Source organism: Thunnus thynnus, chromosome 11 (genome assembly GCF_963924715.1).
Source record: "Thunnus thynnus chromosome 11, fThuThy2.1, whole genome shotgun sequence".
Taxonomy (NCBI): domain Eukaryota; kingdom Metazoa; phylum Chordata; class Actinopteri; order Scombriformes; family Scombridae; genus Thunnus; species Thunnus thynnus.
In genome coordinates, this window is record NC_089527.1 from 23,167,487 (window position 1) to 23,180,988 (window position 13,502).

The window sequence follows — 13,502 nt, forward strand, 5'->3', positions numbered from 1 at the left end:
CTGTGCTTCTCACCGCATGTGGGGTGGGAATTAACTTGATCTGGGTAGCAGCCAAATGGGAAATTTTATCCTCTCATTATTAGACCCAGGCTACTTAAAATCCCTTGCATGTGGGCTCCAACAAGTAGTAGGCTCATGACTCCTTTTTGGTCCGGTAAGATAGATATAAAGGGGCCAACTCTTAAGGATGAGAAGAGGTTTGGTTGTGTAACATGAGATGACTGTCCGGTTTTAGAAGTTCAAAAAGATTTATCATTTAGTTTAGTTTCAAGGTTATTATTTATTAGGTAAAGTCAGTAGTAGGTTTCCTAGTCCAACATTGATGTCACAGACAAAACTGATCCTGGAAAAAATATTTACCCAGGACTCCAAGACATGTTAGCAAATGATAAACTGTATATCTGAAAAGTGTAATTTTGTACCAGGAACAGTGATCTGCCCTCCTGTGTTGGAAAATGGAATTGCAAGTGTGCTATTTGTTTTCATTTCATGAGTGTGCCTGATCTAACATGACTATTAATTGTAATGGTAATTTTCAGAAGGTTTCTTCTTATTGACAGATTATTGATAAGTTTTGTCTAGTATCCTCATTTAGTGGGGTTTATCAGTAACTTTGACAAAGGTGCATGATGACACAATCATTAAAACTAGACATCAGGATATCTAAAACAAACGTGTTAAACCTTCTGAACATAACCCTGCTGTTTGACTTATGCATCAAACCTTCTCACAGCTGTTCTAATTCACTAGTTCTGTTCTTTGATCCGCATGGTGCTGTTCTTTGTATTTCCTTTTCCTCTTTGTTGTGGATTGTCTCGTGATGATCTGTCTTCTGTCTCTCGGTAGGATCATGAGAAGCTGGCGCAGGGTATTGTGGCGGAGTTGACTCCACTGTCCTCTCGTCGCTCCTTCAAAGGCACAAGCACGGACTCCTCTCACCTCCACCTCGCCGCTGTGGAGACGCTGTCGCTCCGCAGGTCTGATCCCCTTCCCCAAAAACTCCTGGCCCATTTGGCCGAAGGAGGAGGGGCAGACTTGTGCTCTCTCAGCCCCTACGTGCTCCGTCTTTCAGGGGCAGGATTTGTCTACCACGCTCCAGGGCCAGAGACCTCTGTGTGAACACAAACAAAGACTCTGAAACGTTGTGTACGTGATGCTCGTGGGCTAATGCGCACAGTGTATCCCAAGATGTGCGACCAAGATCTGCATCTCAAGGATCAAGGATTTATACAGCAAAATACAAACCAACATGTTCATACACATGAAGTTCACCATGTGCATTTTCTGGGCTACTCCTGAGTGGACAACCCTTTAGATATTATTGCCCTAACTTCTCATTTTCATACTTTAGTAACATCATTTTGTTCTTGCCCAGTCCCTGTCTTAGTCTCATCAAAGTTCTTACCCAAACTCTTTGTAAGATTACTTGAAAAAGTCTAAGAACAAAAGGGGAACCATGTGCGAAGGTGCATTGTTTAATGCACTGTAGAACTGTTTCAACATGTCAACAGTCTGGACTTTTTGTAGTCCGTGTCCTCATTTTCACTCACATTCTTGCCTGTTTCTCCACTTTCGTGTCCTTTTTCGCTTCTTTGTAAATGTTTGTTAAAAAACATTTATGTACAGTATGTGGTCTGGCCAAGTAAGGGCAACTGTCAAGCTCAGCCCTTTAGGTGTGCGTGCGTGTGCATGTGTGTATGGGTGCTTGCATGCATGAATATGCCTGTACTGTATGTTTGTATGTGACACACCTTTGCCTTACAGGTAACCACACAGCAGCAGGCTAGGAGCCAAAGGAGAAAGGTGTAAAAGCAGAAGTGGTGTATTACAAAGCCTTACACACACACACACCCATCAGCTGAAGGAATGAAACGGGGGAAAATCTGAAGAGGGATGTGCAGTATTCTAGCCACCCTGCCTTAATTCATAGATACCCATTTTCAGTGGATTATATTTCTAGGTCAGTGTAAACATGTTTGTGAGTGTTTTGGGGGTTCGAAGGACATTTGTGTCTGGTACAGTGTGTCTTATTACTCTTCTTTCTCCATCTGGATCGTGTCGATCTTTGTTTTCCTTCTTATCTGCCAGTGTAGCATGTCGAATCTCCCTGCTGCATGCTGATCTGTTCTCTCGTTTGTTCCTTATCCTCCTTTAGTCCCAGACATCATTCTTCACAAACCATATCATGACACCTTTTCTTTCTCCTAACAATGAGCATATAGTACCCACTCCTGCCTCCATGTGGCCATGTAGGGTAACAGCAGCATTGTGAAGTTGCAGACACTGGAGGTGGCTCGTGGGAGTGCAGTGCCCAGCAGCCCGGGACTGACGGGGTCTTTATTTATGGATGTCCTAAATGACTTGCTATTCCTCACTGTTGCATTGTGCTTGTGTGTTTGCTGCCATGCGCTGTGTTATGCAAAAGTTAATGTCAGATCTGTAAGAATGCTAATGTCATGTTGTCATATTATAAGGGGGTTTTTCTCTGTCTTGCATTAATTCATGAGTTTTTCCTGTATTGTTACAAGATGATTGATGGCAGTCACTGTTGATGTATGGATGTAATTTAAACTTTTGATATATATATATTGTAGTGAGACGGGGCGTTGTAGTCTGTTATAAATAGGAGGGAGACTTGAATCGGCGATGTCACAATCAAACCAATAGAATGTTGAACTGATTTGTCCATCATGTCCTCCAGCTGAAGATTGTAGCTCATTATGGATGAACCTCTTTTCTGCATTTCTAACATCTGAAGTCCTCTGTGTCCAAAGCATATCCGTTGCATTACACAGTGAGTGACTCGGGAAGTCTTGAATGTCAGATTGAAGCATTTTTGTATGTTTCTACAGTTTATTTTCATACACATCACCATCTGCCAACAGGTATAGATTTAATAACAGGCATTCAGTACTTTTTTCTTTTTTTTTTTTACTGGGGCACAGATAATATATCTTTTTTTTTTGAGGTCTAGATTTGTTTCATTCACTTTTCACTCAAAGGCCACAAGCCTCTTTGTCAGTGTTTTGACTCGTGGGCTCAACCTCCTGACCTCAGTGATTCTAAAGAAAGGACTTTGGTGCTTGTTATGCAGTGTCCCACCTCACTGTGCTGTTGCCATAATGTATTCAGACATATTCTAAGTGTCACATACCAATCCCACCACAATAATACTGTATTTTATTTTCATGATGTGATGGGTAATTTTTTTGTATTCAAAGACTTTCATTCTTCAAACACAATGTGAGTCCTCCACAGCTCAATTTTTCACTACTACTTGTCATTTTTTGTGTTGTCCATTGGTATTTTTTGTGAATATTTCTTTTGCTACTTTTGTATCCCAGAGAGAAGACTATATTTTAACTCTGTTAGAATGTGTGTTCAAGTTTGTAACCAAAATGAGAGCAGCATATACATTATATGAGATCATTAGAGATGTACCAATAGGTCTACACACTGCACTTTGTTCTACAACAGATCAGTTTTCCCCTAAAACAAGGTCTATTGTCTGTCAACTGGGGTTTATAAGTGTTCACTCTTCCACACAAGTTATTTTTCTAAGAAGATTGTAGTGGGTGACAAAAAAAGTGACCAAATAACTTGACTAGGAATGAACTGTATGTAGGTGTCAGCCTCTGTCTCAAATGGGTTTATCGCACCAGCCTTCTACTGCTGATCAGAATGTCAAACTGCTTTTCTAAGTCCATCAGCACAACAACAGGGGCTCATCCTGTCACTCCTGAGCTTGGCAAAGGTCTGAAATGTCAACTCGTGTGCTCTGAGCAGCACGCTTCATATCATACCTTCAGTACAGCACTGTTTGTATTACTTAACAGGTTTTAAGAAATTTCTTTGGATAAAAGATTTTAAAAGTTCACTTGTTGACTTTTTGCCAGCCTGTCTGTAGCAAATCGAGGGCAAAGCACTGTATTGTCATTCTGCTTGTAATAAAGAAAGAGTGAAAACACTTGTTGTCTTTGTTAATGTTTATTATTAATGTCACAGCTACAGCTTCATGATGTTGTTTCTGTAATATCTTGCCATTATCCTTACCTGCCAGTTCTAACCTGTCCTGTCATTTCAGACCCTGTCCAGCAGTAGTCCTCAGTCAATTTCCACCAGTCCCTCACTCTCCCATCTGAAAATAAACCAAGTAAACCTCACTTTTATCTTGCCTGCTCTGCCTTCATGTTCTGCTTTTGAGTCCACATAATGCCTAACAGGATGGTGACAGTAAATGCAATTGGACATCACAGATGAGACATCACACATTTTAAATGCACAAACCAACTGTGAAATGTTTTATTGCGGAAACTCTGAACAAAGTGATTCAACAACTTAGCCATGAAATATATTTAAAAAGACAAAGTATCAAAGATACATGACGTCAAACAATTGTGAAAAGTTCAAAGACATGGGGTTTCCTTTGCATCATTGGTTGCCTCTGCTTTCTTAAGACAGCAAAAACAGTTCTATACAATTACACAGTAGGGGAGAATGGAGTAACATGAGCCACTTTTTACATTTGATGATTTTACTGCAAAATAAAAGTGTGTTTGTTTCAAATAATAGTTACTATATATACCTCAGGTTTTGTGTACCCATAGAAATTAAAACAAGTTATCTAATTATTATGGTTTTAGGAAGATGACCCATCAAAAAAAGGTAGTCCAATGGCACAACTTACCCCAAAGCAGGGGTAAAATGAGCATGGGCATGGGGTAAATTGAGCGCTCTAGGTGTAAATAGTGCCACCATTAAATACTGATGTAAAAATGACACAAAATCAAACTATTTTGAGATAATTTTGAACTTTACTAATGCCATCAATTTAACAAAGGCAGAAACTCTACGTAAAACAATATTTTTGTCCTGTTGTTCAACATGTTACCTAAACATTTTCAGTAAAGATTAAACTGTGATCTATGAGTGTTAGCTACAGTAAGCATGGGTGTGTAAATGTGCTTTTGTGTGTACAGACAGGTGACAAATTAAAGGAAAGACTGGCCCAGGTCTGAATGCTTGACCCCTACAGTGAGGAGCTCCGATGGCTCTGTTATGCTTTGGGGGGCATTTTTCTGGCATGGTTTGGGTCCACTTGTCCCCTTAGAGGGAAGGGTCACTGCAAATCAATACAAAGTTGTTCTGAGTGATCACCTTTATCCTATGATGGATCATTTCTAACCTGATGGGAGTGGTCCCCTCATGCCTCCAACCATAGGGCACGAGGGGTCACTGAATGGTTTGATGAGTATGAAAATGATGTGAATCATATACTGTGGCTTTCACAGTTTCACCCAGATGAACACCTATGGAAGATTTTAGACCGATGTGTTAGACAGAGCTGTCCACCACCATCATCAAAACACCAAATGAGGGAATATCTTTTGGAAGAATGGTGTTCATCCCTCCAGTAGAGTTTCAGAGACTTGTAGAATCAATGCCAAGGTGTATTGATGCTGCTCTGGCAGCACATGGTGGCCAAACTCCTTCCTAAGACATTTTATGTTGGCTTTTCCTTTAATTTGTCACCCGTCTATATGTACAGCATGTTTGTGTGTGGCTTAAACTTAACATTAGTCAACAATTAGGTATTTATTTATCAACACTGTAACACTTGTAACAGTGATCAAATATTAACATGAACAGTGTCTCTAGTCTCTAGAATATCAGAAAATAATACTTAAATACACACTTCTTTTTCTTTTTTTTTTTTTGCTGTGTTTTGCTGACCACTCTCTCCATGTGCTTGAGTCCAAGATAGATTGAGTAATGTGAACTATACTTCCTTAATTTGTGGTCATATGATTACTTTTGTTTATGGTTACCTAGATACAGGGAGTGGCTCAACTTACCCCGTTCTCCCCTAATGCATGCAATTACATTTACAAAAACACTAAAACTACCTGTCTGGTTGGTGCTGTGATAGATTCTCTCCACGTTTTAATGTTCTGTAATTTGGTTAGTCAGGAACGAAAAGATGCTATTAAGTTGCTTTATGGCAGTTGTAGGATCCAGTATTTTTGAAGCTTGACTCATACTAAGTATAAATCAAGATATCTCGACCTCTGTTTCTTTGGTTTTGACCTCTGCCCTTCACAAGTGTAACACTAAATTCACTTCCCCTTGAACAGTACCCTGGACTGTTTGGTGTCAAGCTGTGTGTCTGAGTAATAATAATTTTTTAAGGCATCTATCAATATCTGGCTGGCTTGGCTAGCTGAGTACAAGTGAAGCTCTAATCAGTTCAGTTCAAACCTTAACTATAAACAGTGATGAGCGTTACTGAGAGGAGAATACACCTATGTGACAAAGTGGGTGAGTCCATACAAATTTACATTTGCACTTGTATCTATTTTTTTTTTTACCGTGTTTATCATTTGTTTGTTGAGCCAGTATAACATCTTCATCTGTAGCCTTGCTAGCGCATACTATCCCGGGTTTGTTGTTTTTTAGCATTATGTTTTGTTATAGTTACATCATTTTATGGCTAAATCAAGACAGACAAATATTGTATAAATTCAGTTATTGTTTATTGATTTAATCTTGAGTTTTCTTGAGTTAAACTTTAGCCTTCTTTGTTCTAACGTAGCACGTTCAAGGTTGCAGTAACAAAACACCTGGTTTAAACCAAGTACGGGCAGATTACATTGGTTTAAATGTTATGTTGATTAGTATTTGCCTGATTCGTAATGACTGTTTCTTGATATATGGTGAGGAATATTTAAAATATTTGTATGTACAGATAATGTTTACTGCTACAAATAACACTGTCATCTACATGTTGAGACAGACACCCCTGAGAGAGATATGATTCTGCTTCTGACTAAACTGATTAAGCCGTAGATGGTAGAAATTAAACTATTAAAAAACTATTAAACTATTTAAAACAGTTGTTGTTTGTCAGTGGAGGGAGGAATATTGTCTGTGTAGCTGTGTGCAAACTTTAAGTTTGATGAGTTTCCCTCCATTAATCCAAGTTTCATCTAGTTGTTTGTTGTTTTTCCTTTTACTTTTTGGAGATACCCGTGTATTTTTGGTTGCACAGAATAAATAAATCACCTTGTTTTCAGTCGTTGAACAAGTATCCTATGAGTCTGCCTTCTACTACTTTCCCTAAAAAGATCCAAGTATTGCAATTTAGTGGAAATGTAACAAGAATTGACCTGTTTGTAAAGCAACCAAATAATTTTAATAATAATTTAGTGCTGTCATATGATGCCGCTTCAATATACTGTAGATGTCCCTGCAACTGAGACAGTTGTTATGCCTTTTCTCCACACTAGATGTCACTATTGGATCAACTTTCTGTGTGAATCTGCAAAGCTGACCTTCAGTTCCCCTCCCCCTCTCTTTCTGCCAGGTCTGCACAGGTTTGCACCATCATATGTGCTGAGGCTGAAGCTTGCATGTGTGAATGAGGCTGCCTCCCGCTCCACCTCCTCCCCATCTCCATCGCTGGCATCTTTTGCTCTGCATCCCTCTGCAGAAGGACTCGTCACTGCAGCTGGGGGCTGGCAGAGTCGCAGCAGCTTCAGCATCATCCCCTCATCCGTCTCCGCAGCATCCTCTCCATCCTCGAAAGCATCCATTTCTCACAAGCATCCCAGCGCTGCTGAGACTCACACCCCCACTTCTCTCAGATCTGTTTCCTTCAGCCTCCGTGTGTCGCACAAGACAGTATCCGGGCAGTCACATCCTGGGCTGGTTTACCCTGCTGCATCCCCCTCTTCCCTTCTGCTCCGCTGGGCTTGCCACTGCCACAGTCCCCCTCTTCCGTCCTCTTCACCATAATCCACTCTCCGAGGCACGGTTCAGGAAAAAGCAGGCAAGCTGTCTCTTCTTCCTACAAAAGTGTCTTTTGGCTGGGCAGCTGGTCTTCCGCTGTCCCTCTGGAAGATGATCCTGTGGATGAAGACAGAAGAGATGGCCCTGGGAGAGCTGCTGGAGAGACTAAGGACGGTCACCCAAAGCATAGGTGGGTGACAACAACACACTACAACATAAACTGTAGTCTGTTCATTGCATACTCAATAACACAGCATTATGCATGTTTTTCTGAAACATGTACAATACCAGTCACAAGTTTGGACACACTTTCTCTGGTACTGTACATAGTTGAAATACTGATTGCTTGGTTAAACTTCGCCCCCCCAAAAAAGGGTGAAACAAAGTTTTTTTTATGAAGAAAAATATATAATTACATCATTATGGGAATGAGTTCCAAAGCATTGTTTCTGCAGGAAACCACACCAGCTTTAATGATGCTGCTGTTCATGCTGTTGCTGCCTCGAGCTGTGCAGGTGTTCAGCCAGTCAGCTGCTCATATAGTTTATCATGCTTGTATTAGGAAATGTGATACTGACCCATATTATTTGATCCTTTAGTAGAAGCAGTAGTGCATGGTGTAGTGACACAAGAGGTGAAGTTATTTGCAATGCAGTCAGATATAGTCCATTTATCACATGCTTCCTCCTTAATAATTTTACCAAATGTGTATATTAAACTGCATAAAATCAATACGTGTAATGCAAACACACAGGTTTCAGATGCACGTAGGTTGCTTTGTGTTGTGATACAGTACCTTACTGGCCTATTTTCACAAGTACTCCACCCTATTTGTTTACAATATTTGTTATATGTTTGGTCAGAAAATGTGTTGAGGGCAGAAATGTGAGAGACAGTGACCTGTATATTGATCCACACACTTCCATAACCCCTGGACAGATTACCTAACATGGACTTGCCACATCACTTCTATGATTGTGCTGTCAGGTCTACGCCATTGTGTTTTGTGCAGATCTGTGTGTGCTCATGGCCTCTGAACAGTCCGCACTGCTGCAGAGAAAACATTTTAGGCTTTTCCTTCTTTGTTGCAGCACAAATTCATTACATAGTCACAGAAAAGCTATATCAAAGCCTATTTTAGCTGTTGTGTACACCCTTTACCAGACCATGGATGTGATATACGGCCCTCACTACTACCACCACTGCCTGAAGGACAGTCTTTTCTCCTTAAACTAATGCCACTAATATGATTTCTGATGTTTGCTTCTCTTCTCTTTTGATCCATTTATAGAGATCTCTCTTAATCCACTCAGTGCTGGCACACAGCCAGACTCACAAACATGAATGCACACACACAAACTTGGACAATATACCTTTAATTTTATGTTGTGTTGATATTGTCTCATCTGGCAAGTATATACTGTGACTGTACAGTACACTACACTAGCCATTTTACCTTTTTGAGTCTTCTATGGTGGTGAGGCTCTTGCTGCAACCATTAATATAGCACAGTGGGCTCCAGTTAGTTGAATCCTCTCTATCTCAACACCAGAGATGGTAAAAGTCTGGCAGCAGTGAGTGGGTGGACTTGAGTAAGGAGGGGGATATGGCTATGCCCAAGCTAGAGGAATAAAACAAACTGCAGCTCTGAAAGTGAATTGAATCACTCCACTACAAGCATTCAAAAAATGAAATGAAATGAATATGGATGAAAAAAGGTTGTTATCTTCTTCATTTGAAATGCACAGACATTAAGTGCGTGTCAATATACTAAACATTTGCAGACATGCAGTCATTGGTAGCTCTCTATAAAGAAAAGTAACAGGGATGTGCTTTGGCAGGAGGACGAGAGCAGTAATCGGCTCAGAAGAGAGTCTAACGCTGATCATAGAAGACAGGAGCGAGGACGGGAGAGTGAGGAAAGGAGAGATTCACAGCAACACAGTCAACTGAGGATGAGAAGGATTTAGCATTGTTAAAGCTGAAAAGCAGGTTCTGTGTTGTAAAATGCAGAAAACTGAGAACCCCTGTCGCTTTTTTTCCTCTTACTGAAAGAAATAAGGTATAAACACACCTTGTTTGACTGTCTGTGCTGTGCTGTAAACATAATTGCACCTGCAATATCCTCAAAATGATATGAACCAGGAACATCTATTTGCATTCCACACTGTGGTTGACTTCTTTTTTTCATTTTTATTGGTGGATTATAGTCATTGATCCATCCATCCACAGTGTAGTCACTCAGTGAGTGGGCAGAGCTGCTTAGCTTTATCATAGAGAGCACTGAGACGGGCTTTGTTCAGTGGACACAAAAATAATCAAATGACATGCAGAGACATTTGCATTTCTCCATTTTTATATACTTGTAAATAAATAACCAGAAAAAACTGTAGGGTCTAGAAACCTGAGATGGGAATGTGACATTATTATATTTTACAGACTAGATGATTAATCCATTCATCAAAATAACAACCAGCAACAAATAATTGTTACTTGGAGCGCTAATCACAGACAGCCTCTCCTTGTCTCTAACTGGGCATTTGACCTACTTCCAGTTGATTTAAAGGGACATGTCCAGATCAGCGAGTCACAGCTCTCAGCATTTCCAGCAGGAATTTGTTCATCTGTAGCCAGCGATGCTCAGGGAGTTGTTTTATTTAGCGTGTGATATGCATGTTGTGGTTGGAGGTTTGGTGAGCTCAGTGCGGTTAGCGTGTCTTCAAGGTGTGATTAACACCTGTAGTTGCTGCTGAGCCAACCAGGGAGTAACTGAGATTTATGAAAGTGTCAGAGCTTAACTTCAGACGGCCCAGCTGTCTCAGAAGCTCAGGGCTGCTTTTCAATCAATCTGATATCAATAAAACAGTGGTCCTTTGTTGTATTGCTAGGATGGAAAGCACAGCATCAGATACATCAGATATACACTTTTTTGTGCACATACAGTGAGTCTCAGGTTCCTTTTTAGCTTTAGGTCAGGGGATCATTTAGCCTGAATAAGTGAGCTGTGCTGTTCATCCCTAAAGGCAGAGCAGGTGTATCGCCAGATGGATCCAGCAAGTCACTGTTAGTCTCCAACTAGTCAGCTGTGGTCAGAAAGGTGCATATAACCAGAGACAAAGAGAGAGCTAGTACACTGTAGCATGCCTAATTTATTTCACTGCATTTAACTGACACTACAGGCACTATCAAACACAGTATTATTCACACTCTAGAGGAAATAAAAACAATATTTTGAATGCTTCAGAGCATCTTATCCACGGTAATTTTGTGCAGACATTCATGGTTCCCAGATGTACTGTATGCTAATGACTTTGGTAGTCCCCTAACTTTTCCTCTTAAATGCCACCATGAGGTTCATATCTGTGGTTTTGAGTGAAATGTCTCGCTTAAAAATAGATTTCCTGGAAATTTCTCACAGACATTCATGTTCCTCACAGGATGAATTGTGATAACTTTGGCTGACTTTTTATCATCAGGTCAAAATGTTTTATCTTTTTTGGTCATCTTTGTGAATTTCAACAGCTTCAGTCATAAATATCAACATGTAAGCCTCCTCTCTACTCATCATATTTCTCAGTAGTGGCAATATTAATGAATTAATAATGATCACTTTGATTTGTGGGTAGAAGTAGGCATGCATATGTCTTTATGTCTGCGTGTGAGGTCAGTGCGGGAGCAAACAGTGATGAAGGGTTATAGATGAGGAAGCACACAGGGGGTGGTTGATGCCATAATAGAGGGATCAGACCTGATTATCAGGGGAACTGAAGGGGGGGGGGACCACAGAGAGAGAGAGATGCAGGGTTAACAGTAGATGTCACTGAACAGGAGGCTGATGTTGTTTTTCTCCTCCCCTGCAGTCACCTCATCAGTATGTGTGACAGTGCAGCTCCTCTATCACCTCCATTCTAAGCCTATAAACTGCCTTTTGCTCGCCAGCTTTAACCACACAAACACATACAGCCTGCCAGAAAGCAACCTCCTCCTCTCTCTTATCAATGAGGACTCTCTTATGTTTGCTCCTCCACCTCAGTTCCAGGCCTCATATTGAGCCACAACACAACCTGAGCTGTATACATAAATCACAGAGTTTTAGGGTTGCAGTTTTTTTGGTTTGTTTCTCATGCTTTTTGCATTATTTCCTGGCACACCAGAAATGAATGCATGGCAAGATCTGGGGGAGATGGAAAGGGGGAAAGAAAAGGCAGATTAGTTAAGGAGTGGAGGAATATAATTAGCCCGAGCAGCAGAAGGGGATTTGTGCTTCGCCGGCTGCCCTCTGCTCCCGCTCCCCTCCACCCTCCTCCCGTCTCCTCACTTGGAAATCTATGCTACTCTGAGCTGTCAATAGTTGCACTGGCGACAAGGTATGCGAGTGCATCAGAGTGTGAGTGTGTTTGTGCAGAGCAGAGCTGGGCCTATTCTCACCTACAGTGTGAGCAGTGTTTGTTTCAGAGGTTGTGCAGACAGTGACTCAGCTCTTTTTTTTAGTTCTGCCGGCTTTGCACTGTGCTGTTGCCTCGAGTCCCCCCTATGTGGCTCTGCAGAGGACACTGGGCTTGTGTTGTGTGTCTCCTCTCAGGATGAATGTGAGAGCATGTTGGCTTGATCCCGAGTGACCTGGCACATTACAACAAAGAAGGATCCTTTCCATGCCTGCATTTGGGGGCTGCGCTTTGGAGTCTATTAGAGTGTGCAGCAGAGCTTCGCAGGTCCAGCGAGGGGTCTCTCTAGATGACAGAGTTTGTTTGAGTGTGTGAGACCAGCAGCCGGCTCTCATGTCTCTGCATGAGTTTCTGCGTGACGGCGGTGAGGCGTCGTACCGGATCATGAACCGGCTCAGTCATCTGATCCAGAACTTGGACATCTCTGGACTGGGCTCTCCTTTCCCTTTCAGCCCTGCCAGCCGTAAGAACTCCTGGAGAGGCTGGGATGGTAAGAGAGACAGTGTGTGCGTGTCTGTGCAGATTTATGTTAATGTGAATGTATGTCATCATGCTTATGTGCAACTTTCCAGTGTTAATGCGTGTGTGCATACATATATGTGTGTGTGATATATTCCTGATTGAAGCGCTGGCCAGAGTCTTGTAGGGCATCACGCCCAGAGCCTCACACACTGTGTTTCCTGTGGGCTTCCCTTGCTCCCCACTGGACTGTTTCTGCGTCTTTGTGTGTGTGTGTGTGTGTGTGTCCGTGTGTGTGAGTGCGTGCCCGTGCTGTTTAAATAGCTGCCTCTCTTTCCAACATACAGCTAGATCTGGGCAGCTGCACCGATACTTTTCCGTAGCAGTGATAAATTCTTCAGCAAATGCAGAAATTGCAGCACACAGCAAGATTACCAGCGGACGAGCTGGTTGAAAGGAGTAGGAACTGCTGATTAAAGCTGCTGAGTTTTCAAGTTGGTGTCCTGTCAGCTGCATTGCTGCCACTTTGAGACCTTGGTTTTTGCTACCACATAGAAAAGGACTTTGCGAGGTCCTACCAGCACACAGGGAGAAAAGCATGGTGAGGAAAGCCAGGAGGAGGGCTTCTCAATGGGATAGTGGGATGCCGATGGTCCCGCTTAAGCCACGTGAGTCAGGGGACACTCTGGATGTATGGATGGTGTGTTTCTGTGTGGGTCTTGTGTATTTTTATATGTCGAGGAAACACCGACTGTCTGTCTGTATGTGCTTTTGTGCATGTGTAAGCTATTTTCCTACAGCTTGTCGACA

General features: G+C 41.7%; 2 protein-coding genes across 7 annotated transcripts in view; both read left to right on the forward strand.

Moving 5' to 3' along the window:
• The window catches only part of LOC137192897 (phospholipid-transporting ATPase IH-like), a 37,482-nt gene extending 33,515 nt beyond the window's left edge, over positions 1-3,967 (forward strand). For 2 of the 5 annotated variants that reach the window (XM_067603928.1, XM_067603927.1), the window contains one exon: positions 847-3,967. In XM_067603928.1, coding sequence (XP_067460029.1) covers positions 847-1,119 — 273 coding nt within the window. In that variant the 3' untranslated portion in view covers positions 1,120-3,967. The remainder of the gene's footprint in view (positions 1-846) is intronic. The other 3 variants (XM_067603930.1, XM_067603929.1, XM_067603932.1) reach the window with 3 other exon arrangements.
• A 1,918-nt stretch (positions 3,968-5,885) lies between these two features.
• mcf2lb (mcf.2 cell line derived transforming sequence-like b) overlaps positions 5,886-13,502 on the forward strand; it is a 40,781-nt gene continuing 33,164 nt past the window's right edge. Inside the window, exons 1-2 of one of the 2 annotated variants that reach the window (XM_067603941.1) lie at positions 5,886-6,318; positions 7,364-7,978. In XM_067603941.1, the coding sequence (XP_067460042.1) occupies positions 7,900-7,978 (79 nt within the window). In that variant the 5' untranslated portion in view covers positions 5,886-6,318; positions 7,364-7,899. Of the gene's footprint in view, positions 6,319-7,363; positions 7,979-12,733; positions 13,361-13,502 lie in introns of those variants that run through there. The other variant, XM_067603942.1, reaches the window with a different exon arrangement.